Here is a 26,890-nt window from a genome sequence, read left to right as displayed (position 1 = left end):
TTGCTGTATCAAGCAATGGAAAACAGTTGTAAGGATGGCTATATGAAGGAAAGAGTATGCCAGGTCTCGGGATTTCGGTTTCCTCAGATCTCATGAGACTGAGAGGCCGACACGGACCCATGGGGTTGGCATGAGAGTATAAATGTTAAATTAGCTCACATACTTGTCGTAGGCCACGACTGAAAGAAATCCGACTGAAAGAAATCCGCATAGCAAAGATTCCCGGAGGACAAAGAAAGGATAAGATCATGGTGGTTTATTTTTGGAGATGAACGCAGTTGACTTGAGTTATAGTTCAACAAAGAACAGCGAAAAACATGCGTAATTTCCAAATGAACTTGCTTCTACGACAATGAAAGCCAGCAGATAGATCCCTTGGCTAACTTCCTATCAACACTAATATGCAATGAGCAGAGAGATCGGGACCGTCGGAGGTTCTTGAAATCCACTCTACCTTTCAGTGGGAAACAGCCTTGGGGTATAGAAGAATGGCAAAACAAAGGATGAAACGCGAACCATGGCCTATGGAATTTGCTCGAAGGCTTGCAATGCTAAACCTTGGATCAGCCTTCGATGCATCGGTACCAGTACATACATGTATATATATGCCCAACGGGTACGGAGTAGTACGTTGTATGTTGTAGTTGGGAAGTTGCACTGGGAGTCTCGTGGGGGTGAACCGTGCTGACCCAACCCCCAACATAGTTGGAGCCTGGAGGAATCCTTCGACACTTTTGAACTGGACTTTTAAAAGATTCCCATGTCTTTCTAAACTCCCTAAAGTGATCCGATTCATCTTACTATGCACGGACAGTCGAATCGTCCCGATCCCCCCCCACAGCCAGAATGGCGACTCCCTCCGCGTCTCCCCGCGCAGGCGTCGCAGCCAGGACCTCCTCCTCCCCCCCTCCTCCACGCCCCCCAGTTGCTCAATATTCACCAGCTGCTCCATATTCGCCGGCCACATATGGACCGATTTCAAATCCACAGAGACTACCATCACCGAGTGGTGCGGATACAACCACGTGGGGAGTGCGGTTCAACCAGAGCTCTGGTCCCCCGTTGCCGGCAAGTTCGACGTTGGAATGTCAAATATAAACAACTAACAGTTGCATAGCCCCGACCTTCAAGTACTAATGAGCAACGATATGCCTATGGGCAATCTCAGCCGCATCCATCTGTCGCAACTCCTTTTCACGGCACGCAAACCCCTCCGCCCCCACCTCCATATACACCAACAACACCCGGTGTTCCACAACCGCCCCCAAAGATCCCACAAGGCACGCAACATGTACCAACCCTGCAATGCGATCAGGTGGGGCGACCTCCACTGCTCGCACAAGGTGCAGGACCGGCTGCGATGACTGGATCCTACGAATTCCGTCCTGCGCCTATCCTCAATACAAATACTACACCTGTCGGCGCATCGGCTCTTGGCCCTGGAACACCATCGGATTGGGAGCACCTTGGACCAACCCCTGGACACTTCGATGACGCAGCGTGGTTCCCACCTCGCAGAACGCCCCCTCTGCATCACGAAGGGTTTCAACCACCATCAAGCCTCCCGGTCGATGTTCCCAATGCGTTTGTGGGAAGCGAGTCTGACATGCTCGCTCGCCCGAGAACAGATACAAATGAGACGCTTTCAAGTACCATCTCTGGTGCGACACAGTCGGGACGCGTTAGCTCAAATTCACCCGTCAGTCCATGCACGACACATGGAATACCAACACCGCCTCCAATGGTTCGCGTGGACACCACCAACTCTGCCTTGTCTACGGGTGGACGCTCAGAAAGCATCGACAATGTAATAGATGCATGGGTCCGTCCATTATCGCCTGCACATAAACCCGTTCAACCGGAAAATCAGGGCCAGCCTGGCGCATTCTATCACAATAGCCCAGTAGAGCGCTCACAATCAGCGCAAACCAGCTCGTCTTACTTCGACCACATGCGATCAAACTCAAATAACCCTGCCCGAATGGTCGAAGGACCCAGAAGGGCGGCTACGCCGAAAAGCCAAGACCCCTTCGAAGATCTGGACCCCTGGTCTAAATCATCGTTGGAAAGATACGTCGCCATGCTACGTAAGGAGGCAGTGGCCGACTTGGATGAAGAACGATATAAGATTTTCACGGCCTTCATGGCCAAAGAGACCAAGCTCCGGGAGATTCTTTATAATATTGAGCATGAGCCTGAAAGTAAACCGCTGACTCCGCGAGCTCCGGACCCTGCTCCACCTCAACCGCTATCTATTTCCAGCAAAAGCGAACCACCTGTTGAGTCTGGACTGATACCCGTTGCGTCAGAAGAAACCCCACCCCTCTCGGAGGCAACAGCGACAGGGGATGAAGATCTCGATGATGTTCGCAGTGAGTACAGCTCAGGCGGTCGGCCTCTGCTCGCTAAGCAAGCGCAACGAGTCTCGCAATTCGTTCCTAGTTTATCTACTGTGCTCTCGGGCACAGAATCCAGTCTCTCAAGACCCTTATCGCTCATATCGGCAGATACGCAGAAGCAAGCCTTGGAGCCCCTGACTACGAACCCCCCGCGGCCCATATACACGCCATTCCAGTATACGGAGGGTCCTCAGCGAGGCTCGGACAACCTCACTTTTGCTCGCCCGGCCTATCAAGCCTACTCCGATCTGCGGCAAGCTGCTGTCAGCGGGCGAGTCATGTCAAACGCGCCGACACCTACATCTCGATCGAGGTCAAACACTGCACTTGCTTTGGCTCAGAATGAAACCGATGAGACCTTCCTGGGCCTAATCCGTCACAAGAGCGTCGCTTATTCTAAACCGGCTGAGCAAAAATCTCCGCCGCTTCCATTGCTGCCAGAAACTCTCCGCCAAGGCCGACCGCAGGGCCTCGTGGAAGAGTTACGCACCATAGTATGGACACCCTTGGACAAACACTCTGAAAGCTCTTGCCACATCACGACTCGGGAAGAACTCGAAAAATTCCCTGATGACTTGTCATACATCGGACGGACCGTTGGTCAATGGGAAGAAACAGCGAGAGTTAGACGGCAAAGGCTGGAACAGGAGCGCGTGGCTCGTCAGGATGAATCTGAGCAGCACATCGATGATCTTTTCAATGGGAAAGAGATTGGGTATGCAGACATCAATACCTTGGAAGAAGACTTTCGGCAAACCGAGGCTCGGGTCCAATTAGAGGAGGAACGACACGAAGTAGACGATTTCATGACACATGTCTTCAACCCCTTAGACGAAGGCCTGAAAAATGAAATTTCGGCGCTTCGCAAGTCCTACGACTCTGCTCTCAGTCAACTCGACCGTGACCAACAGGGCAAAGGCTTACCAAGTGAGCGAGGCAGCCCATCCGTGACCATGAAAATGGTTAACGACATTCATAACAAGCTTGAGATCCGATTCCAGAAACGGCTTGAGATGGCCCTTGATTGTGAGCGACGACGGAAGAGGGCTGAGCGGCGACCACTTGTGGTCATGGGTGATATAGCTGGTCTGCAAAAGCTAGACGGAGAATTTGACCGGATGGAACGGCGAAACATTCTAGAAGCGTGCAAGGATCGTGATGACCGAGCCAACCGACTCATGGATTCATTCGACGACGCAATCCTGAACGGGCTAGGTATAAATCAGACCCTCCTAGACGAGGTTGCCTCGAAAGCAGCCCGGCTAGATACCGCCACCCTCCGAGCCTCTGGTCTACCGGATTCTGAGATTGAGCAGATTCTCAAATCTGCAGCAACCTTTGCTGCGTCCCTCCGAGCCGATTCGGAGGCCATCATCCGCAGCGCTGGGGTTGCGGATATGGCCCTAAACGACGCAGACTATGGAGTCTCCGTGGCCGAAGCGCGATATGCCAACTCAGATACGGATATTTTCCACCGGCTGGGGGATGAGAAGAAAAAAGAGGATGAGAAAATCCAGGATGAGCTGAATTCAAAGTTGCAGAGCATTCAAAAGGGGCCTTTGCAGATCGAGGCAACAATTCAACGCCTTCTCCATGGCTTACACAGTGACCCACAAGCCGCTGCCCCGGTATCTCCAGTCCAAGGCCCTTTCCCAACGAGCCCATCTGGTGAAGTGCCTCCTCTACCTCTAAGCCTTCGTCCTTCGACTACTAGCCCAGGTTCATCTGCTAGCCCAGCGCCCATGAGCCAAAGCACAGATGAAGACATAGAACATAAACAGAGGCTTCTCAGAGCGCTAGAGGCAGCCAAGCAGCGCAACGCTGCCAGGAGCCACCATTGACCGGGTTGGAAGCAGGCCGAACGGAACATCCATGACGCGACGAATTGCAACGAATTTCCTTGCGTTTCAATAATATACCCTTTTCTCTTTTGTCCTGTGCAGTTTTCCACTTTGTGTTTCTGCAACTACGTATTTTCCGAGTTGATACCCACTTTATGCAATCTACTAGTTAAATGAAGATTAGGCTAAATTGCCTATTTTGATCATTTTGTCTCGCACATTTAGATTACAGCCAATTCTTACTATGTGGGCCCTTATTCTTGTCTAATTTCTTCACAGTAATCCAGTTGATAAAATATTTTAAACAAGAGTGTATGGATTTCGAAGTTACGCCTAGTTCGAATCAAACCAAATTTGACGGAGTCTTTTTCCCGATGTTACAGGAAGATTCTTTTCTCTTAGCACTCTGATCTTCCAGGGTTGTCTTGTTAGCTATAAACATCAGCACCATAGTATTCTGTCTTAACTACCTCCAGAGTTCACTAGACGACTTTGATGATAAACCTGATGGTTGAAATCATACCTTTTTTCCCTTCCCAGAAGACCCGTAAGGCTCCGATACATTCTGAGGGTATGCTGATGTTGCTTTCCCATTCGCGCCACTGTGGCTGCGTCATGGGCAGGGGCCAAATTCAGTCAAGTGATTCTACGTGCAGGAAGGGGGAAAAACAGCGCACAGACGATATCTTCGAACCCTCAAGAACCATGCTTAAGGAAGTAAGCCATCACCTACGTCTTGTGTGAAACTGACCGCAGCGCAGAGCCGGGCACAATTTTTAGGCGCCGAGGGGTGGTGATTGGCAGGCGATAGCCAAGCCATTGAGCTAAACGCCAATTGCTGCCGATCAACGGTATTGCGCAGTCAAAAGTGCCTGCCGCAGCTCAACAGGCCTGTCTCGAGATGCCACGGTGCTTGGGCCGCATCAACTTGCAGGGATAGAGGATTACCTCCAAACCCAATACCCAATATGGCGGGTCGCGGGTCTTGCTGTGCCGCACAATTCCCTGTGCGTCGCGCTCGGATTCGCTGCGCCCTCGCACTATACGATGGATATCGATCCCCGGACAACTTGGGGCCGAAAGAACGCCGCAGACAATATAGTATCCTGCGCAGGACTTTTGAACCACTTAACATGTCTTGTTCGGTTACACTTCGGTGATCCACTTTCCAATGATTGATGGTTTCTCTGCGCGATATGCAAGGCAGACCCTTGCTATCACCAACGCATCTTTGATGATCCTGGAGACATCATATGGTACCGGAGAAATAAGGACATTGCGGCGTATACCTCTTGCCTATGCTCGGCTGCGCTCGCCATCATTGGGGGACTGGAGCATCGGAATTCTCATCGGGGTTCCCGCCATGTCCGCCAAGAAGCCCTCATTTGGAATGGTTTGTCACATTCAACCCACGTTGATGAACAGGGGTTTTAGCGCGCTTTCTTTGTTTTCCTTTTGAGGCATGGTTGTCGCGTGGACTGGCCGTGTGGCAACTGGAGAAAAGAGAGCCTCGGGTGCCCGACCTATCCGGGAGCCATGGCATCCATCCTAGTAATTCCCCACCACGGAAAATACAACGGTGCAATCATTGTCAAGAAAAAGGAACTTTTCCAGGTGGCGGGTCCGAGTCATGCTGTTCTGGAGCTTCGAAACAATTTCCAATTTGCTTTCGGTTGCTCGGGCGGCGATCACAGCTTGCGCCTCTACGTTGTGAGGTATGGGCTGGGTTTATCTTGTACCGTATTGGGAGTACAGTGTCCCCCTATACTCGTTATCTCCCCAGCTTCGGCGGCATCGTCCATGCGCTGCATCAAGCTCAATATCGAGCTCGCCAACAGCGTCTACACATGCGAGTACGATATGCAGGTTTTGCATTGGCCAACTGTAGAATCAGCCAACTTGCGACTCTCGGGGATCTACATACACATACCAAGATTTTAACTTTCTGTTGATTCTATTTACATTCTTTCCAGTCGCATGTATTGCTCTCAGACAAAAACAGCGCAGCATCTTTACGAGACATGGCCCTGTGTCCGCGGAGACCGCCGTAGCCATCCTCGGGTTCACAATCTGTTCTTGGTTGCCAGCCACTAAGCCCCAGATCTTTCCACAGGATCCCCCATTAGTGGATGTCTGTGCGCTGCGCGATGATGCTGATCCCATGAGATGGTGCTAGGTAGGATTAAACGGCGCAGCCTTGTTGAGACATCACCCCTTCCTTTCTCTCCTGCGGCACCTCTAATTGAGCCTCCAAATTTCCCCCTCTTTGCTACCTAAGCACTCACCTTTCACTACGCGCTGTTGGGGGTTAAAAAAAACCCCCCCTTGCAAAATCCAAAGACCCAACGCCCCCACTCGTGAAAGTTGCAATTATTTTGCGCAGGTGGAATGAGGACAAAAGCATGAAAAGCATAGTGTGTGTCTTCAATGGCCCCTGATTATTTAAAGCGGGCGCCAGGGAAGCCCGTTCCATGGTTCAGTGTACCCGCTTCCGTCCATGGGTCGGAAGAACTCTGTGAGTCTACGAAAGTCCACCGTGTGGGAAATACGTCTGTTCTTCGCAATCTGTAGCCCCTCTTTGATTTCCTTAAGGGGAGCTTGTCTTCTCCCTTTTCTTTTCGCCATGTCCGCTCCAACAGGGCAATTTCACAGGCTGTCTATTGGTCGAAACATGCCAGATACAGTCCTGCCTGCTAGAGCGGCCCGCGCGGGGCGGTCGGACACTTCCAACGACAGTGATCGTGGGGAGGACGATAGCTCTTCAGAGGAAAGCTCCAGTAATGGAGAAGAGGAGGACGAGGATGACGATGAAGAAAGCAGCGGAGTCGAACAGTCCGAATCGAATAGCGCCTCCGTCCTCGCCACGTCCGGCATTACCTATGACCTCAGCCAACTAGATTCCGAGTCTGAAGCCAGGGCCTTTGTGGGTTTGACCGGCCGTTTTGATGTCATCAACTGTCGCTCTACTCCCGCCGGCTATGACTTCCAGCTGTCGGATCGGCCACAGGTGCACATTGGCGCGGACTCATCTACCTGCACTTGCGCCGTCTTCCAGGATCGACCAAGCGGGGCTTGCCAGCACATCTTTGTAAGTATAGCCTTTTGGGAAAGGAAGCTTGAAAGCTAAAAGGCTTGAACCGATAATACTAACCCCTCATCGCCTGAATAGTGGCTCGTCGACCAACTGCACGGCTGCTTCCTCCCGACGCCTCGGTCGACGGAGGTGTCACTAACTCCAGACGGACGTCCGGACCGCCTCCCTCGCATTGAGGACCTCCTAAAGGGTAATCTAATGTCAGTCGCAACGCAGCTCAAGTGGCAGTACCTACGGGAGGAGGAGGATGGGATGACGCGGACAGAAAAGGTCCGGGACATCTTCTCTGCATTCAACCGCAACCTCCCAGAAGACACCCGCCGGGACTTGACAGAGACAACCGAGCAAGCACGAACGGCAGAGGAATGCGTGGTTCAGGGAGATTTCGAAGCGACGATGTTCCGGCTTGCAATGCACGACGACGGGGTTTTTAACAGCCTCTGCAAAGCGATGCCAGCAGGCGCGTGTGCGGCCATCTACTTCGACAAAGTACAAGAACATTCACGCCGACTACTCAACGACTTCGACAGATACTGCACAACCGGCGAGTTACCTGCGGACCCCGTGATCCCAGGACTGGGCGTAGAGGTCAACGATGTCGTCACACAGCTCCAGCGTTCTGTGTCCCGGATTGAAGTCAACATCGCAGCGCGTGCCCCCCACGGCTCGGAAGGCGCCGCCGAAGCCCTCGTGTCTCTCCTGGAGTCAGTCGTGGCTCGCAATAATGATCCCCTCGAAGGAAATCCCCTGGGCCGGCAGTCCTTCCACGGCGAAGACGAGGACCAGCGCAATCTATACCACTTGCTCATCGGGTCGGTCGAAACAGACTCCGAAACAGACGCGCGGCACTTTGTCCTTCACGCGCTTGATTCCCTGCCGCCGGTGGACCTTCACCAATGCGCCAACCGGCTGCGCGACATCCTCCGCAAGATCGAAGTCAACCGTGCCCCAAAGCCATATCTTCTCCATCTAGGATCGTTGATCCGTATCGCTGAATCTGCCGCTGCCGCTGCTATGGGATCGGGACAAAAGCGACCGGCGACTGGGAATGGCAATTCTGGGGGATACTCTAAACGAACCCGTTGAATTGTTCTCGATCTTTTTTTATACATATGTTATCTTGTTCTAGGAGGCCATCGTGTTCATTCATTGCAATACCCCGCTGCATCGTGTCTTTACGTTTCATCAGCGACGAATCGCTCCAGTTCTATTTTGCTTCGCAGCCATGTCATGTCATTCGTTAACTATTTACGATCATAAGAGCTGCTACTGTTGATATTTGCCATAGTCATTATCATATACAATCACTATCACAGGCAGCACGGATAAAGTTTTCAAATCCACTGGAATCAACAATATCTATGACCACGTAAAAAGCAAAATACAAGTCCCATGATTAACGGGTCGTCATTCCCAAACCCAACACTACGGCTTTGGGTTTCCACGTCCATGGTACGGCCCTGTAAGCCGGGTATCACCGCCATGTGGACAGAGATGAGCTAACCCAATTCATGACGTTGAACCATGGAACTGATGCTCGGTAGGCTGTGGGTCACCCACAATTTGGAAATGTCTCTTTGATTTCGTGGTTTTCCTCCTTTTTTGGACGCCCAACAAATACACGAATCAGCAAGACCAAAATATAATGCCGAGATCAAGACGGGGGGCCATCCATGGACACATAATTCCAAATGTAGATCTTGAGCTCCATATCCGTCCGATCGCTTCGCACATCCGATGATCTATGTATCTACGGAGTAATACTCCGTACTAACATTTTGGGTACGAATATAACTATCGGGACCACGCGGCATCTTAATTTCAAATCCGCCCCTCAATCCACGCCCAATGCACAAGTTAAGTTCGATAACACTCACCAATAATGTGCCGGGGAAATATGGTGTCCTAATCACAAGATTAGGCATACATGCTACAAACTGTACTATATATTAGGAGTTTATGAGGACAAAGGATTCCACGTGAACAATCAAAAGTGGATATTGCCATACCACGTTTTTTTTTCCCACGTTATAGACTGGGATTGATGCTTAGGTGTGCGATTAGGATTATGTACTTATTATTCGATTTAAGCCGAGTTTAGGCCGTGAAAGTCAATATTGAGCCGTGCACACGGCCGTGACTTTGGATCCTTTGGGGCTAGTTTGCTTAGTGCTGTGTTTAGCTTATGGGGTGGGCTTGTTCCGGTGTATGTTGTATGTAGGTGGACGCCTGCCGCAGGGGTGCTGTGCATCTTGATTGTACAGGGATCTGTCTATGTAAGCTACAGCACTAATAATGGGTGATAACATCCAAAAAATGACAATGTGGTGCTATCTTAATTATAATGTCCTTTATATCATCTTAAGTCAAATGGGTCAGGTTATTGAACTACGTAGTCAAGGAAAGAGGCCGCATAAATCGCCGACTATTATTAAGAAATTGTCCGTAAAAGGAAACATTGAAGAGAACGACGAGGTTTATCGGATATGCGCATATCCATCCAAAGGTTTGAAATGACGTATTAAACCTCGATCTATGGATGACCTCCGACACCTATTTCGGTAATTGACTCACTATTAGACCAGCACTCCAGTTCAGTGCACCCTGTTTACTTTTCTAACATCTACAAACCAACTACAAAAAAATAACCCATCATCAAGAAAATATTCAGGCCAAAAATGAGCATGCGGCGAGATCTAGAAGGCCCCGAGATACTCACCCGCAGCAACTGGAAATCATGGAAGAATGAGATCGAGAAGCACGCCCGGAAAGAAGGAGTCTGGAAGTACTGCAACCCCGATTCCCCAGGTGAATACTACTCCGAGCTCCACGAACCCGATAAACCACACATTTCCACAGTCCGACCCGAAGCAAAATCCATCGTTGACCTTGGAGAGGATGACTTCATCGAGCTATCCTCGATCGTGGACCAATACTGGAAGCAGATGCGCGCATACGAAAACATTCAAACAAAACTGCAGGTCATCTTTGAACTTATCGAAAACCATGTCGATTACGAACACTTCAGTCACATTAAACATGCGGAAACGCCGCTGGAGCAGATGACTGTTCTATCTGTTAAGTTCAAGAAATCTCGCCTAGAAGATCTGCAGCCAAGGTGGGAGCGTATACAGGAACTGGCTAATAAGCCGGATATACAAGCGCTATTCAAACTGTGGAATTCCCTGTTCACAGACTGCGATGTGTATCTTTCTGGTTCTGCTCGAAGGCAGGATGTCTTTTGGGATTGTGTGGAGAGAGCGGGAGATATCTCCGGGAACTGGTTGCCTCTTACTTCGCAGCACTGGATTCAAACCCACGAGCGTGTTGAGTCGAACTTTGGGGATGTATACTCTCAGTCTCGTTCACCAGCAAGGCGGAAATCTATCACTTCCCAGCACTGGATTGAACACTCCGACCATATTGAACCGAGGAATGAAGATGATTGCACTCAGCCTCGTTCGCCAGCTAGACGGGAGTCTACCACTTCTCTGGGCTGGATTAAGAACCCTGACCATTCTGAGTCGAGAAACTATAGGGATGTATACGTTCAACCACGTTCACCGACTATGCTGGAGCCGACAGCTGCCACTTTCCTAGCGTGGATTAAAACCCCTGACAATTTCGAGTCGAGAATCTATGGGGATTGTTGCGCTCAGCCTCATTCACCGGAATCCGTCACTTCACGGGACTGCATTAAAACCCCCAACCATTCTGAGTCGAGGAACTATGGGAACGATTGCGCTCAACTTCGTTCACGAGCTAGACAGGGGTCTATCGCTTCTCGGTACCGGCTTGGGTACTATGAGCCTGTGGTGCCGACTGGAGGCGTGCCTATCGCTTCTCAGCACTGTACTAATGACTACGAGCGTACGGTGTCGATTGAGTGCACTTGCACTTCTCTGAGTCCACAGCCTGGTTCTGTGGCAGCTCAGAGTGATCAGCATGAGGTCTCTGGGGACGATTTGGAGATAATGGGTCGTATACGATCATTGAGACTGCCCGGGATGGAAGAAAGCAAAATCTAACTGCAATAATTCGGATGAATGGTAAACAATAATCGCTATGGTGCATTTTATCTGGGTGGATTTGGTGCTTCGAGGTGGAACGTTTGTCTTTTCTCTTTGATAGAAGCTCAGCTCTTGGGAGTTTGCATAGCTCTTTGCACCTGGCTTGCTGCTAACATTGCTTGATGATGCCGTTGATTTTACGCAAATTCAAATTCAAAACAAATACTCTATTTTTATTTGGTTCTTAAATTTTCCAAGCAAGATCATTGAATAGTCATCGGATGGTCTATATTATGAAATAAGAACAAATCAATACGGCGTTTTGATTCGATAATCACTTTGTCTCTGTTTAACTATACTCTCCCTGCCTTTCTTCGGCGGTATTCCTTTTATTTCACTCATTCGCTCAATCACAGAAAGTCCACTATCATTCCTAGTAACAGGTTTTGTCTATGGCGCACCATGATCGAGTCGTCCGATACTCTGCGTAACTCTCGTTTTCCGCGGAGTGTGACCGGTGTTAAGGCAGGAATTCCTAATGTAAACTCTGTGGTGGATTCTCCTGGGGATATGTTTCGATGTTTCATGACTATGAACGTAAATTGTATTAGCCAATCCGAAGCATGCCATAAACACACCGAAAAGACTCCCTCCTCGCGAAGGAAAAAAATTTTGAAAAAGGAGAAGAGAGAAGGAGTAGTCTGTTATTCTCTACAGATAAATTGAAATAAATAGCCTGTGGAAGCCTAACAAGGATCCGCCTCAACATTTCGCATAAAAAGAGACATCTTAAAAGATGCAGGCGTATTATCCTACATATTGCCTCCCTCGTATTATTTTGAGCCAGATAAGTCAGGTTGTAACGGCTAATTACTCTTATTTGGAGATTGTTCTTTCTTGATTCGTATAAGTTAGGGTGAAGCATATGCCCAGGCAGTTGTTTTGGCTTATAATACACATTTTGGCCAACCTTCTCAATAACCCTGGCCGGCTGGCCCAATGGCAAGGCGCTTGACTACGAATCAAGAGATTGCAGGTTCGATCCCTGCGTCGGTCAATTCTTTTTTTTTGCGTTTTTTAAATTCCTCCAATCAAAAATGTTTCTTTTTGCCTTTTTTTGCATTTTCTTGGTTGAAAAAACAGTTGATGGAATGTAAATTGTTGTCAGTGTTTTCGATGGGAATAAGTTATTCAATTGGTCCGAAATATGGTAGCTCGAATGTGGTAGCTAGCCAAAGGAGATATATATATCCCAACAGTAATATCACATCCTGGTTAACTGGTTATGGATCTTTTTACCAAATATACAAAAGGTTCATGGTCGCAGATAAAGTTAGATTCAATATCCTATATACACAGCATTCACCCAGAAAGATCCAATACAACCCGACCCTGCAGCTTCCCCTCCTCAATCTCCTTGAACACTCCAGTCAAAGCATCCATTTTCTCAGTCCGATAATGCACTTTAATAACACCCCTCGCAGCAAACTCCATAGTCTCAATAGCCTCCTTCCGACTCCCAACCGCCGACCCTGTAATAGTCCATTGCTTGCCAACCATCGAAAGCGGGAACGCAGTTGCAATAGCCTGCGGGGCATTTTCCGGCATGCCCACGCAAACAAGCGTACCATTGAAACGCAGCAACGGCAGCGCCTGCGCATACGCCGCATTCACAGCCGTACAGACAATCGCCGCATGAGCGCCCAGTCCATCCGCCAGCGAATGAACATGCTTCGTCAGCGCGGCGCCATTATCGTCCCTCGGGAATTGCGTGATGTCCACGAAATGCTCCGCCCCAGATTCCTTAACTAGTCCCTCTTTGCTGCCGTGGTCGATACCGATTACCCGTAGGCCCATTCCCCGGCTCGCAAGCTGCACTGCGAGGTGGCCTAGGCCGCCGCCGGCGCCGGAGATCACGACCCACTGTCCGGGCCGCGCCTTGCTGCGCTTCAGCGCGGAATATACGGTTACACCGGCGCAGAGGAGTGGTGCTGCTGCGGCGGAGTCCAGACCGTCTGGGATGGGGGTTACGTAGTTTGCGGGTCCTAGTGTGTATTGTTGGAATGTTCCTGGGGTGTAGTAGCCGGAGACTTTCTGGTTGAAGCACAGCCCGTCGGCGCTGGCCTGGCAGGGTTCTGGATAAGCATGGTGTTAGGTCCGAGGTCTTGGTTGTTGATGAGAGTAAAGCGTATACATACGGCAGTGCCCACATGCGCTGGAAATCCATTTGACGCCGACTCGATCCCCGATCTTCAGGTTTGAGGATTCGGTGCCTGCACCGAGCTTGACTATCTTACCGATACCTTCGTGGCCGCCGACTTGGCCTGGCTGAGTTGGGTTTGGGAACGCGCTCCACTTGCGGGTATTAGTTAGTGCTCGCAACATCCATGGATAAAGAGACTTGGATGTGCACGTACTTTGTTGGTCATGATACTGAAGTCCGAATGACACACGCCCGAATGTGTTCTAATGTTGTCAGTGCAATTCTAGGATCGAAATTGCGAGAAATAAGGCGTACAGATTAATCAAAACCTCGCCGGTACCTGGCTCTGGGACATCTAATTCCACAACCTTTGTCGAAACCGTCCCAGGCTGGTCGTAGACGACGGCCTTCTGCTTGGCGGGGATCTCAGGAGCGGCCATATTAACTGACTGCTGGTGATAGATAGAAAGGAGGTCGGTATAATTGTGAAGTTAATATCAATTGGGGGTTTCGATGGAGATATATCTAGAGAAAACGCTTCATTGAACGCTGGAATGATTCTTAAGTAGATTATGACTTATCGCGCCAAGTACTTAAAAGAGGAGAACTGCATCAACGAATTGCGGGGTTTGCTTTCGGATCGACGGATCATTTACACACGTTGGTTAATGCAGCTTGTACCCGGATACACGCTGTGCATGCCGAGGAAGCTGATTATTCATCCATGCGTTATAGTAATATGATATGTTCCTTTGTGTCCGGATGAATTGAGGGGTGAGATGCGGAGTCCTAGAAGGACCTCGGTTCCATTCAGCTGCATACAGTCATTATTAATTGCATCTATTGTTAGAATAAACATTAGAGTCAGAGGAGTATATTGTAGAGGAAAAATAGAGAGGTCGAGGGTTGACAGGGCTTTTTATATACATCGAAAAACCCCCAAGGTCCTCTTATAGATGATCACATAGATTTTATATGATCTCCCCTTTCCGGGTTGGGACATCCCTTGCCACTTTGTTACATGAATCCATGGTCTTGATCCTGTAGGTCCATGGATGAAGTTTAAAAGTTGACCAATTATAGAGCATGATTGAAACAGCTTCTGCTTACGCTGTTCCTATTTGGGAAAAGAAGTACTTGAGGTGCCTATATCGTACATATATACGCATATGCTGTAGGTGCATATCTAATTAGAGTGGTGTGCTCTGAAATATATAACAATCCTTGAACGAAACCCAGCTTTATTTCTTTACATTATATCATCCACCGCATAATTCTTTGCGTTAGCTTCTACCGCCTCATCCATTTCTATCTTCACAATGGGTGACTCGAAGCAAAAAATCCGTGAGAGTATCATCAGTCACATTCCAGATGTTATACAATGTTTCCTTCGAACGGTTGATTCACCACCGATTTGAATATTTGGCGATACCCCTAACAGCCTTCTCGACCCTGGAAATTATCTGGGGTCGATACGTCCATTCGTGAATTTCGCCCAGACAGCCAAACTTGTTTCCTAGCAGTGAAAATATACCCCGGAAAGCACTCATATTTCGTGGTAGGCCTCAACAATGTCGGCTATGCTTATGAGACTGCCCATAAAGACATGTCTATTATCCCTACCTACGTCCTCCGACTATCGAAGAAACCTACGATTTTCCGAAAACAACCCCTAGATAAAACACTGGCTGAGACACTGGCAGCGCTACACAATGGACATGGCCAGGAGCCTCTACCTTTTTTTGAGGATCACAACCAGCTTGTTCAATACCCGAACCCACGCAGCCTTCAGCGTTGATGTTTGTGGTCTTTCAGTGTGCTCTCTCTGCTTGCCCCTGGAACCTTGGTTATCTACAAATGCTTTGTCGTTGTTATATGCCAAAGTTTCTGGTCAGGAATGTAATAACTGTAATCTATCACATAGTCCAATTCTTGGTTTTTCAAGATCAACACGGTAAGGAACAGAGGGACCTAGAGACTAGATACTATTGAAGCACCTTGAATTCAAGGGGTTGAATGATTGGCAACCAACATAGTACGATTCTTCCATGATTTTTGTAGTGTGGTATGTATTCCAGAGAGTCTGCAGAATTATGGCGACGAGGTCTCGGAATCACTGCAAATCCCGAGATTACCGGAGTTGATGAATTGAAAGAAACAAAGCAAATTTCAGGAAGCTGAACCCTGCGCAGGCGTCAGCTCCACTATTTCTATGTCAAACTGACGGCAGCTTACAGATTCAGCTGAGATGCCATATTTCCTCACAGAACTTGTAGGGCATTAGAAGTAGTACACATAGGGTATCTCAAGGCTAGTTATTCTTTGCCAAGGCTCGATATGATTGTTCTAGAAAATTAAATTTTGATGCCAAGTGGTGAATACGAGAAGCTCCACTGTATGCTCATGCTTCGGGATGATCATCGCATTTATACCAGGACCAAGAGTGGACAATATAATATTACTCTCAATATTGTACAGGAAACAGCCAAGAGAAGGATGTACTCCATGTTTCGTGTTCTTTTTAATTTGTGGTAAAGGGCAAAAAAAAAAGATCTCCGGATACAAAGTACTAGGCCATTGAGATTTAAAATGAGTATCCATTACTTATACGAGAATGTGGGCTTCAAGAGCGCTAATGCGGTACATAGTTTGCTTGTGCTAGAAGGTCTAAATATGGAGAATAACCCACCGGGCAAGCTAGACTCAACTACCTATCCTTCATGCATCATTTATTAGGATTACCCACCGAAGTCATTCTGTGGGTTTTCGAGAGTTTCGATAGCGTCAGAGACGCGCTTCACCTGTCTCAATGTTGCAAAGTTTTGAACAGATTATTCAACCACCCAAGATATCAGGCAAAGATATTAGAATCAATCGTGATAGGTGTAAGTTCAAAAGTATCTGCCCATGAGATCTCGCTGATTTTGTCAGGACGCGTTACCTCTTCCCAAAATTCCTGACGCCAGTTGGCTTGAAGCCCACTTCGGGGCCGGCTCTCTCTGGAAACCCACTGAATCGGAGCTCCCCACCAGGCTCACAGATGCAGACACGCGAAGATTTCTCACAACCGTTGGGTTTCCATTAGTCCAATGTACTGGTATTCAATGGGACTCGAGCGAGTTGAAGAAGAGTGTAGATGCCGGTGTTGAGCTATATGCATACGATGCCGATGAAATATTTGGCCGTCGGTGGGCGGATGACGATTCCCCGCCAGTCAACTTTTGTTATAGCTTCGGTTGTGTTGGCAGCGATGCCATGGTGATGGTAGATGCCGAGGATGGTATTATCCTTCATTACGACCTAGGTGGCTACGGTGATCAGGCCGATCGAGGTTTGATTGCAGGTTCCATGCCTTCGCTGTTGGTGCTCTTAGGGACGATAGATACGGTCTTAAAGCGAATAGGGGAGGCACCGCAGGGGTTGAGCTGTGAAGCATTCGAAAATCTTCGAACCACGATTTTTTGTCAAGTACGCAAGATAATGGCGGATTACGATGACTGTTTGGAAGACGACTCTCCCTTTTGGGATGGATTACTCGAATAAAGGGCAAGCATAGTTTAGATGTCTTTCCACTTGGATTATACGCCCTCAACGATCGTTTCATCGTCTCTCTCCAATGCACGAAACATTTCCGTCCAGCTATGAGACATCTCTTCATGGAGAGAAGAAAGAAGGAGCCGAGTTGGTGGTCCTATCTGCCTTGGGTAGAAAGGCTGCCTCGAGAGATCTTTTTGTATGTCTTTTGTATGTCTTTTGCATTTGGAGCAAGAGGATCGGGATAACCTAACCAAAGGATGTCCTTTTAGATGATTCTTTACTATGCACATGGAATCAAACCTCGGAGGATATCGATGCTATCGCAACAAAACTCACACAAAATGCCACAAGCCTCATGCATAAGATGCCCAGCCTATTGAAAGTTAGTAAAGCGGTCGATGATCAAATATGGAAAAAGAAATGGAAAAAGAAACATACCACAGTACAACATAGCAAGATTCTTTTCATCACACGCCTGCTGCACCAATTCATTGACAGTAGCAGTGACACTGAGTGTTTTGCTCAGTTTTTTCGCCACGACAGTCAACGCACGATCAGCTTCACTAGGTTCATTCTCGTTCCCACTCTTCGAGACGAGAGCGTCAGCTGCGCCAGGCAGAGCTGGAGGTCCATCACCGGCTTGGTTGTCTTGCATCTGCATTTTCTTAATCCGGAGCGGGGAGACAGTCCAACTATACAACGGATCATAACGTAACACGTCAAGGATCGTCATTATGCTGTACGATTCTTGGCGAAGGGCTTCCAGTGTGAATTCGCAACAGCGCCGGAAAACGCCTTCGGTTTTAGTGATGCCGAATCCATCAACTAGATCGCGGGTCAACCGGAACGGTACTACCTCAGGAACAGGTAGCACACGACCTTGTTCAAAGGCCACACCGAGATCAATGTGCACCACTTCTCCGGTTTTCTCATCTAGGAGAATATTGTGTCCATGTCGATCGCCGAGCCCGAGAACATGACCGAGGATAGAGATCGCAGCAGTACTTCGTGTGTAGGCTAACCGTTTGCTAAACCAGTCATCGGGGTTGTTGAACTTCTCCATGAAGAAATACTTCATTACTGGATGGAAGTGCTCGGTCACCTGTCTGTAAGTTCTGACACGTTGCTCAAATGATTTGGTTTGCACATCGGCGATGTGTTTCCGACAAGAGTTGGGTTTCATGTCCTTCGGGAAGTATTTTTGATGTGCGGGCATCAGGTAGTCGTGCAGGGGAATTGTGTTTGGGACGAACTCAATAATTCCTGCGCTTGGTGTCAATGGGAGAACCTTGTATGTCCGGATGCCTAGGCTCCGCTGGCGTGTGGGTTGGTGGTCTTTCAGAAGACTGCTAACTTGCTCAAACACTTGCTCCATGATGGCATCTTGCCGCAGGTCGTCATTTCCTCCCTTGTACTATTGTTTTGTTAGTTTTTTGGTTGAGAAAGTTGATGGACTTCAAATAAACATAAAGCTCACCAATTGCTTGTAGCGCTCGCCGCTGGATGCAACGGCGGTCACAATTTTCGGGGCGCTGACGCCGGAAGCAATCGTGAACTCAGGTTGGAACTTCGTGACCGTAGGAACGTGACTGTAGTCGCAATCTGCACGGAGGTCGATTTTCATTGTCGGTGGTGGCAGTTTATAGGTGACGGCATCTTGCCCAAGACGCTGGCCAGTAGCTAAGTTCTTCAGTGGAACCTTAGCACCACTTTTGTATTTGCTGTCTGGTTTGTCGATTGCAAATCGAACATAGCTGATGTTCACATTGTGCACAGCAATCCAAGTCTGGCCGATGTGACTATCGTTCTTTAGACGATCCACAAGCTGATTCGCAGCACGGAAACGTGAGTGAGACGACTGATCTTTCCCTCCCTTGGACTTGCTGCTGGCAAAAATTTGGTACATGCCATGGAAAGGATGCTCAACACATATTCTGAATACCAATCGAGTGAGCAATTTCTGGAAGTCATCAGAGACATCGAGCAGACGAGAGGATAGCTGGTTCATTAGTGGTGCAAATTTCCGGCTGGGTACCTCGTTGAGATACCGAGATACAGCTGAATTTGCAGTCTCACTGTCTGATTTGTCAAGCCAGAGTGCACAGAAACGTAGAGCATCGTTGTTGTAAGTATCGCTTTCCCTCAAACTGAGAAGGTAATTTTCAAGGCACTGCTGCAGGAAAGCCTCCCGACTTCGCAGCAAACGTTGATATTCGCGGTCGTCAAGGTCGAACCATTGCTTTGCTTTGGCTCGATAATTCTTTAAGTATTCTCTCTCTTTGCCTGTGGCATTCTTCATCAAGTCTTCCAGGCCAAGGACTTCTTTCTCCTTGCGATCACGTAGTTGTTCCACCCGCTTGAAATCTTCAAGTCCATCTGGGTTCAGGAGCTGCTGATCACAAAAAGTTGCAAAACCGTGATATACCCGTCCAGCTTCTTCTCCGTCGGAGCCTCCTTTCAATTCCTTGACTGCAGGATATAGGTACTCTTGAAGAATCGAGTCGGGCTTTTCTAAGCGCGCTTCGGCAACGTGGTGACCCTAAACATGATATTAGCATTTTGGATGGAAAGTCTTTGCGTGTTCCCTTCAGCAGTCTCTGAAAGGGCATCGAACTTACTAAAGTCACGAGAAGTTCAGCCCGACTGAGGGGGATTGCCTGCTTATGAAGGTCATTCTGGCCCTTCAGTTGCTGGAGCATGCGAATGGACGCGGTCATCTCTCCTTGATCCCACAGAACATTGGCAAGATCGAATTTTGCAGCTCCGTCAATGTTCATTCCCAACGCTGCGCACGGTTCGGCAATCTTCGAAAGACTCATTGCAGATTTGAGCGATGCCTGGGAGATACCATGAGTCCTTGTGATTTCCAAGGATTGTCGAATGACTTTCGCTTCTAGAAGTCGCGAATCCTCGAGACTCAGTTTTGCCCGTGACTTGAGGATGTCGTTTTTCCTGATTGATGAAAACAACGCCTCATGCCACGACAAGATTTCTCCAACTTCATGATAACTGCTATAGTCAGTATGTATTCTGTAGACATGTTTGGAAAGGAAAACACTCACCTCTCAGTTTTCAACCAGTTGCTTCTCGCCATAATATTCTGCCACCCTTCCTCCATATCTTCAGAACACACGGAGTGCAAAGTGTCGCTGATCTCAGTCATAATTCCCAACGTGCGCATCGAGCTTCGTAACTGAATAGCGGATCCACTGGTTTTGAGAAGAGAGCCCAGAGTTGTCAACAGGCCGCTTTCGATTGAGCCAGTGACCTCGAGTAGAGAGCCTGAGGTATTGAGACTTTGGAATGTACGGAATACAGTGGCAGATGGTGATGCATCCAGAGGTGATACCGGAATATCCCATTTTTGAAGACTAGTTGCAGCCTGCAACATGCTGTCAAAGGCAACAGGGGCATCGTTTGCACTGCTGGAGGCAGAGAGCATCGTATTGGCGATGCCTTGGAGGTTGGTAGCATTCAAAGCCTTCAACACTCCGTACGATTCTGCATTGTCGGACATCTGTATTTCACTGTCGTATTTTGCACTCTGGAACAGGAGATTCTTGAACCCGGAGCTTTCATACTCCAGCCGTTCCATGACGCTGTTCAAAGATGAGCTCTGCTGAATGCCATAAAATAGATCCGGGTCATCGATGTTTTTGAAAACGTCATGCAGTAAAGCAGGTGGTGGCTCATATTTAATGACAGATGACCGACGAGATGTCGCAAGAACTCGGGATGTTTGTATTTCCAGGAAAAGCAGCGACGTCTTATGCAAACCGCAGCGATGTGCAGCCAAAGATGCCTCTCCGAAATCAATATCAAGCCATTTATCGCGTTGGACTATAGTTGATTCATCTGGCACAGGTTGATTGCGAAGGTATAGAATGCAGTTGATTACAAGCTGAGCGTGAGGTAATGTTTCCTCATCAGTCTCAGACAACACCTGTTGGAAAGTAGTAGAGATATCTTCTCGGACCTCCCCCTTCTCGCCTTTATCGTCCCTTTCTGAGAGCAAAACATCATGAACCACGTATGGCAACAGCTGCACTGCTAAGCCAGGAGTCACATTGAGAACTTTGCGAAGGGAGCCAATGACTGGGTCTTCTAAAGCAGCATTCGATAAGAACAGGGAAACATTGCGAGCCCAGTCAGGAACCGACAGCCCAGAGGCGCTGGTTACTGCATTTTCGCATCTCTCCTGCTCCGAGTTTGAAAGTAAAACGGCGGGACATATGTATGGGTTCCAGATGAGGGCTTTCATCAGAGATTCGGGAATTACTTCGCTGCAACCTTGGAAATCCGGATAATGCGCGATATTGCTGACAATCAGTTGCAAAGTACGCTCAACCAGGCCGGCTTCAAAGTGCCTTTGCACATGTAGCATATCGCAGAGCACCCGAAGAATTCTGGCTTTCGAATGGCAGAAAATATCAGACGACAGAGAAGTCTCAGGGGACTGAAACAGTGAGAGATCCTGTTCTCGCAGGAGCAATTGATCGATTTTCCCAGTGGCAGCAAAGGATCTTCCAATGACCCGAGCAGCCCAAAGTCGATACTGAGGTCCTCCATTGGATGTTTGAAGTGTGTGCCACAGAGACACAACATGGGAAGCAGGATCCACTTCTTCAGTCGAGACCCAATTCCCAGCCTCGGATGTCTGCTCGAATTCGGGACATAAGAGCGACAGAACAAGATCTGCCACAGGCTTACTCAACAGCGAATCCACAGAATCCCTGTCTTTGAGAACTTCGAAGACCAAATCCTTGCCAAGCTGTGCGCCTGAAGAGTCCTCGGATGTTGAGAATTTCTCGGCTAGTGAAACAAGTCGATCAAATGATTTTTTCGTCTTTGCATCCCAATCAGAGGAACGGAGTTCTCCAAGGAGCTCGACCAGCCATTGGTGGAATCTTTTAGCATTTGACTGCACAATTCTGAACTGACTTTCTTGAGTCGTATTCTCAGGTAATGACGAAAATATTCTACGGAGAGTGACCAGTGTCGAGACAGCAATGCCTGCAGTGAATCCTGGTGCGACCTGGAGATATGGGTTCCCTGCCTCGAGTAGATACCAGAAAACCCCAAGAGCATCCTCAGAACAATGAATGTCGCCAAGGAAAGGCCGCAAAGAGCTGAGTGTCATCTCTAGAGGATAGTCTTGAAGTATGATGGGACCAGCCACACAGGCTAGAATTCTTATTTTGCGGATGACAGAACAGGCATGAAGCGAGCCAAGGGCCCGATGTATGGATTCAAGCAGCGAGCGGCACACAAAAGACACCAGTGATGGCGTCCATATTGACTCAAAGTCAAACCCAGTGCGTCTGCAAAGAAACTCAATCTCATCCAGGAGATAGCGTGCTCGAAAGGAGGGCTGTTGATTTGCTGGCAGTAAATTTTGAGAGGTGCTTTTGTTGATTATTTGCGCCTGAATGTCGAGCGCATAACTGAAGTTTTGACGCTTTGAGAATGCTCGTTCGATCTGGTCATAGTAGTCGAGGGATTTGAAAAATGTCGCGATAATCAGTGGGAACTGACTCTCGATTTGTGTCACGAACTGGTCTGTCCCGAGAAGTTTCCGCAGACGGATCTCAACACCCTTGGGCTGACTACCCTGCCCCGGAGGAGTGCTGATATCTCGTGCAATGCTGTATGCCTCGGCCTTGTGAAACGAGGTCGCCAAAAGCTCGGGGTGTGGAATCTGGAGGTATTTCGCAAGCTCAATTGTTTCTTGTTCCTTGGCACGCATCATCATTTGCCCAACGATTTCATCTTTGACGTCCACCAGCATGTTTTGAAGGCTCTCATACCCAAATATGCTAAATGGCATAGACATGATACTTTGTGTCTCGGTCCATGTGTAAAGAATTTGAGACGAGAAAAGTCGAAATAGTTCTTTGGCGTCTTCTAGACCAAGAGTCTGAGAAACAGAGATCATACATCTCTCGGCGTACCACAGTGATAGTGGGACTTGAGCTGGGGTTTCAAATAGATGGTAGATGCTTCTTCGTAGCAAAGTGTGCCATCGAGAAGCCAACTGTGAAAGCACAAAAAGGCGGACTGCAATTCCCTCGATCCATTCCGGGTCTCGCGGGAGGCTTTCCAATACATCATCGAAGATAGCATTGTGGTCTTTGAGAAGAAACCGCTCAAATAAAGCAGGGATAAATTTTGCAATGCTGAATTTGACCTGAACACCACCTTCTCGAAGAATTGTGAATAAACTTGTTCGTGGCGACGGAAGAGACTGCTCATTGCCGTATGAGGGGCAAGTGCCAATCACCCCCTGGATGAGCTCGGCTAATGCAATGTAGACTTTCGGGGAAGCTCTTTTACGGGTCAACAGCACTTCCATAAACCAATTATACAAGTCCATAGCCGACTCTTTCAAGGTATCGTCAGGCCCGTTTGTCCAGGAGTCGACAAAGCTGGTCATCATGCGGATGCAAATGCAATGTGAAGCCTCACATCGCTCCATTTCATAAGACTGTAGACATTTTTCACCCAGATCTTCCAGGATGGAGAGCAGTTCCGAGGGTTCCGATTTCGAGCAGAGCTGGAAAATTTTAGGTAAAATAGCTTGGCCTGCCAGGATATCGGCTTCATCCAAGCCTGTCAGGTATTCAACGAGAGCTGACGAGTCAGAATCTGCTTGGGTTCTGAGAAATATCGAGAGTTGGATGGTTACATAGCGTTGATATGCGACAGGGTCAAGGAAGACAGACAGAGAATTCCGGTTCAAGGTAAGAATAGTCTCATCAGTCGCCACTGTGGTTTCGGCCATGAATCGGTCGTCCAGATCCATAGGATCTTCGGCTGTAGATGGACTCTTTGAGCTCCGGCGGAAATACTCGAGCGTTTTGGAGAGTGGAGCAACGAGCTCTTTAAGACTACTCCGGATGGCAGGTGGGGTGTCTGAACTCGTTAAAGGACCGAGGAGCGGCGACAGCAAGTCCAAGCAAGATTGCACGAAAGCAGGTTCTCGAGTATGAGCTGCCAAAAAATCGCATATAGCGTTCCACAGACTCTGACAGTTTTGATGTAGATCTTGTGATCGAGATTGAGATTGCGATGATCGAGGAAGACATGCCATGAAAAGGGAAACCACAACACAAAAGGACGCCATAATCTGTAAGTTATCGGGAGTGATATATGATTTTTCTTCATTCATGGCGTACCATGCGTGTAGAAATGAATCAGATCTCACTCGAAGCAGATCTAAGATCACTATGTCATCAGGGTCTTGCCTAGAGAATTGCTCCAAGGACCATGTTTCCTGCAGGCCCCAGGGGTTTACTGCGGCAGAATTCGTATGAAAACCATAATCTAACAATTCGCGGTTCTCGTGTAGAAAGAACCAAGTGCGGGCTATATGCCCTATTGGTCCTGTGACCTGGTAACGAGGAATGGCGAAGGATCGATTAGTGCATGACAAAAAAAGGTCTAGCAAGTCCAACGGACGGGCATACGCAGCTACTCGAGCTGTCTGGATTCGATCGGTCACCGAACCTGCAAAATTTGTCAGAGCTAGAAATCATAAAATGAGAATTTTGGGGTGTCGTACCAGCCCAGACTTCTCTTAGCCAGCCGCATATCTGTATCGATGCCTGCTGGGCTGATCCAGGATCAAGTTGTGTCTTCCTTCGTGCAATTGAGGCCCACAGCCTTAAAGACGAGTCTGAGATAGCAGATGGTCCATTGGCAGAAGTCAAGAGTGACCGCGTTGTGTCCATAGCTATTGAGTAATCCAATAAGTCTGACTGCAGAACCATACTCAATAGGTTACATGCAGCTCTCGATGTCACCGGAGATGAGAATGCACGCGTAGCAAATTCCACTACTCGTGGCCAGTGAGCTCTAATTCCAGGCGATTTGGCAGTAGCCCCGTTCGCAATACTGTCGTTATGTTCAAGTTAGGGCGTGCGTTTGTTCTTGTGCTTTTGGTAAGGTACATCTGGGTGCATTTCCAGAGTCTTTCCAGTCATGATTTATTTACGTACCTCGTCAGAGCAACCATTGTCCATGATGATATGGCGCCATTACTGTCAGGAACGTTCAGAACAAGCTGCTTGAAGAAGGGATCCTTCGTCTCCATGTCAATCTCGGATTCGAGGAATGGGATGAGTTGCAATGCGCATATTCTCCCTGTGCCTGTAGCCGAGACCGAGTCTCGGAATACATCTTGGATCTCAGAATTGAAGCGCTGCCTTTTGTTTGAGCCGTCGCGTGCTGACCCAGACTTGATTCGAGTATGTATACTGTCCGAGAGCTTGAACAATTCTGCAATCAACCAGAGGACTGTCCAGTTATTCTCCGATCTAGCAGTTCCGAGACGAGGTCCATATACTGGTCTGCTCTTGCATACCTCATTTTGATAGAGTGTTATTTCATCGATTTGTAGGATTTCCTTTTCTGACCGCTTGGCATATTCTGAATGAAGTGTACTGGCCAATCCTTCGATATCATGTGCCAGGGATTCAGATGGGTCTTTTCGAGCAGTGTCCACAAGGACGACCATCAACAGCATCAAAGTGATAAGTAACTCCTCCTTGAGAACCTGTAACTTAGTGGCCCATACGCGTCGAATTACTGGGATCAGGCCCAAGAGAACTGAACGGACAAGCTCGGATTGATCAAACATGATTTTTGTAACGACTGCATTGATGCTATTGAAAGCGAGCTGGTGTGCATTTCCAGCCACAGTTGACTCGACAAACTCCGAAAGTCCGTGAAGTATGCTTTGGGCTGTAGTTTCAAGAGGAGGGTTCGGACTCGTTGTCAAGAGTTGAATACAGTTTACAACTTCTCCAATGACATTTCTATTGCCGTCGTGCCTTTCCCTGCTGACTGAGACGGGGGCGATTACCCTTGAAGGGGTAGAACGAGTATCGCTGGCATCTTGATCTTCAGGAACGGATCGATAGCTGCCTCGAATACTCAATTGACTTTCTTCGTTATCCCGGAGGCTAATACTAGCAAGGCAAAAGTTTATGAGGTTTTCCCAGTCTTCTCCGTCAAGATGCTCAGTGTGAGGACGGTAGCGTAGAAGCGACGACAGACACTTGGTATAGTCCAGGCTCAGGGGTTCCCACAGACCTTTCCCAGGGACCGGTATGGTCTCAGTAATGTGATCGACGATGGCGCGGACTGTCTTGATCCTCAAATTCCCCAGAAAGAGGTCAACGGCCATCCGGAGTACGGAAGCACATGTCGAGAGCCGCGACGCAGAAGAGGTGTTTGTGGATTTTTGGGCTCGATTATATGTTGACCTTTCTGCTGCGACGAAACGGAATAGTGATTCGAAGATCTTGTGGCAAGCTTTGTCATTGAGTGTTTGTCTAGGTAATTAGAAGCCTGGTTAGTCTTTGATAGCTTGCATGGTTCATTTGGGGGTAGTTGACTGCCTACAGCTTGGAGCTCTTCTTATTCTGCTGGAAGATGTGCTTTAAGTCTACGAAGTGGGTAAGCACCAGTATTTTTGAGATGAGAAGACATAGAAAGTATCAAACCTGCCAAACCATCCGAGCGGGCCTTCTGCTTGTCTGACGAGAGTAGGCTAATCGTCTTGTCAAGAAAGACCTCCCCCATCGCGTCTTCTTGAGGGTCTTTTTTATGGTATTGTTTGGGATCTTTGTTCGTATCTTCTCTCGTATTTTTCTTCGGCGTAAAACAAGCCTTGAAACATTGAGGGTCAACAATTCTGCTGGCATCTGGTAGAAGAAGACATCTCAAATCAACCAGTCTGTGCAGCTAATAAATGAGTCGATAAGCGCCGAAGTGATTGTAGTGGAAAGTGGAGTGGCAGTACT

General features: G+C 48.3%; 7 protein-coding genes across 7 annotated transcripts; 4 read left to right on the top strand and 3 right to left on the bottom strand.

Moving 5' to 3' along the window:
* Window positions 1-802: 802 nt before the first annotated feature.
* N7537_003791 (uncharacterized protein) lies at window positions 803-4,240 on the top strand (the record flags this gene model as incomplete). Its single annotated transcript, XM_056894849.1, has 2 exons — window positions 803-1,009; window positions 1,118-4,240. 2 exons carry the CDS (start codon window positions 803-805, stop codon window positions 4,238-4,240), a joined length of 3,330 nt encoding a protein of 1,109 aa, XP_056754597.1.
* Window positions 4,241-6,911: 2,671 nt separating this feature from the next.
* Window positions 6,912-8,420, top strand: N7537_003790 (uncharacterized protein; the record flags this gene model as incomplete). The annotated part of the gene is made up of 2 exons (XM_056894848.1): window positions 6,912-7,328; window positions 7,410-8,420. 2 exons carry the CDS (start codon window positions 6,912-6,914, stop codon window positions 8,418-8,420), a joined length of 1,428 nt encoding a protein of 475 aa, XP_056754596.1.
* A 1,592-nt stretch (window positions 8,421-10,012) lies between these two features.
* N7537_003789 (uncharacterized protein) lies at window positions 10,013-11,362 on the top strand (the record flags this gene model as incomplete). Its single annotated transcript, XM_056894847.1, has 1 exon — window positions 10,013-11,362. One exon carries the CDS (start codon window positions 10,013-10,015, stop codon window positions 11,360-11,362), a length of 1,350 nt encoding a protein of 449 aa, XP_056754595.1.
* Window positions 11,363-12,706: 1,344 nt separating this feature from the next.
* Window positions 12,707-13,987, bottom strand: N7537_003788 (zinc-dependent alcohol dehydrogenase; the record flags this gene model as incomplete). The annotated part of the gene is made up of 4 exons (XM_056894846.1): window positions 12,707-13,479; window positions 13,543-13,699; window positions 13,762-13,810; window positions 13,863-13,987. The coding sequence occupies 4 exons, from the start codon at window positions 13,985-13,987 to the stop codon at window positions 12,707-12,709; spliced, it is 1,104 nt and encodes a 367-aa protein (XP_056754594.1).
* A 1,166-nt stretch (window positions 13,988-15,153) lies between these two features.
* On the top strand, window positions 15,154-15,345 carry N7537_003787 (uncharacterized protein; the record flags this gene model as incomplete). The annotated part of the gene is made up of 1 exon (XM_056894845.1): window positions 15,154-15,345. One exon carries the CDS (start codon window positions 15,154-15,156, stop codon window positions 15,343-15,345), a length of 192 nt encoding a protein of 63 aa, XP_056754593.1.
* A 1,283-nt stretch (window positions 15,346-16,628) lies between these two features.
* On the bottom strand, window positions 16,629-16,841 carry N7537_003786 (uncharacterized protein; the record flags this gene model as incomplete). Its single annotated transcript, XM_056894844.1, is given in 2 exon segments — window positions 16,629-16,697; window positions 16,710-16,841. 2 exon segments carry the CDS (start codon window positions 16,839-16,841, stop codon window positions 16,629-16,631), a joined length of 201 nt encoding a protein of 66 aa, XP_056754592.1.
* Window positions 16,842-17,437: 596 nt separating this feature from the next.
* On the bottom strand, window positions 17,438-26,669 carry atmA (DNA-binding protein kinase TEL1; the record flags this gene model as incomplete). The annotated part of the gene is made up of 9 exons (XM_056894843.1): window positions 17,438-17,457; window positions 17,523-18,498; window positions 18,562-19,623; window positions 19,703-20,093; window positions 20,147-24,590; window positions 24,646-24,977; window positions 25,082-26,419; window positions 26,490-26,532; window positions 26,591-26,669. The coding sequence occupies 9 exons, from the start codon at window positions 26,667-26,669 to the stop codon at window positions 17,438-17,440; spliced, it is 8,685 nt and encodes a 2,894-aa protein (XP_056754591.1).
* Between the last annotated feature and the right edge of the window lie 221 nt (window positions 26,670-26,890).

Source organism: Penicillium hordei (assembly GCF_028827395.1).
Source record: "Penicillium hordei strain IBT 12815 chromosome Unknown utg000002l_segment0_segment0, whole genome shotgun sequence".
In the NCBI taxonomy this organism is placed as follows: domain Eukaryota; kingdom Fungi; phylum Ascomycota; class Eurotiomycetes; order Eurotiales; family Aspergillaceae; genus Penicillium; species Penicillium hordei.
This window is presented reverse-complemented; position numbering and strand designations above follow the sequence as displayed.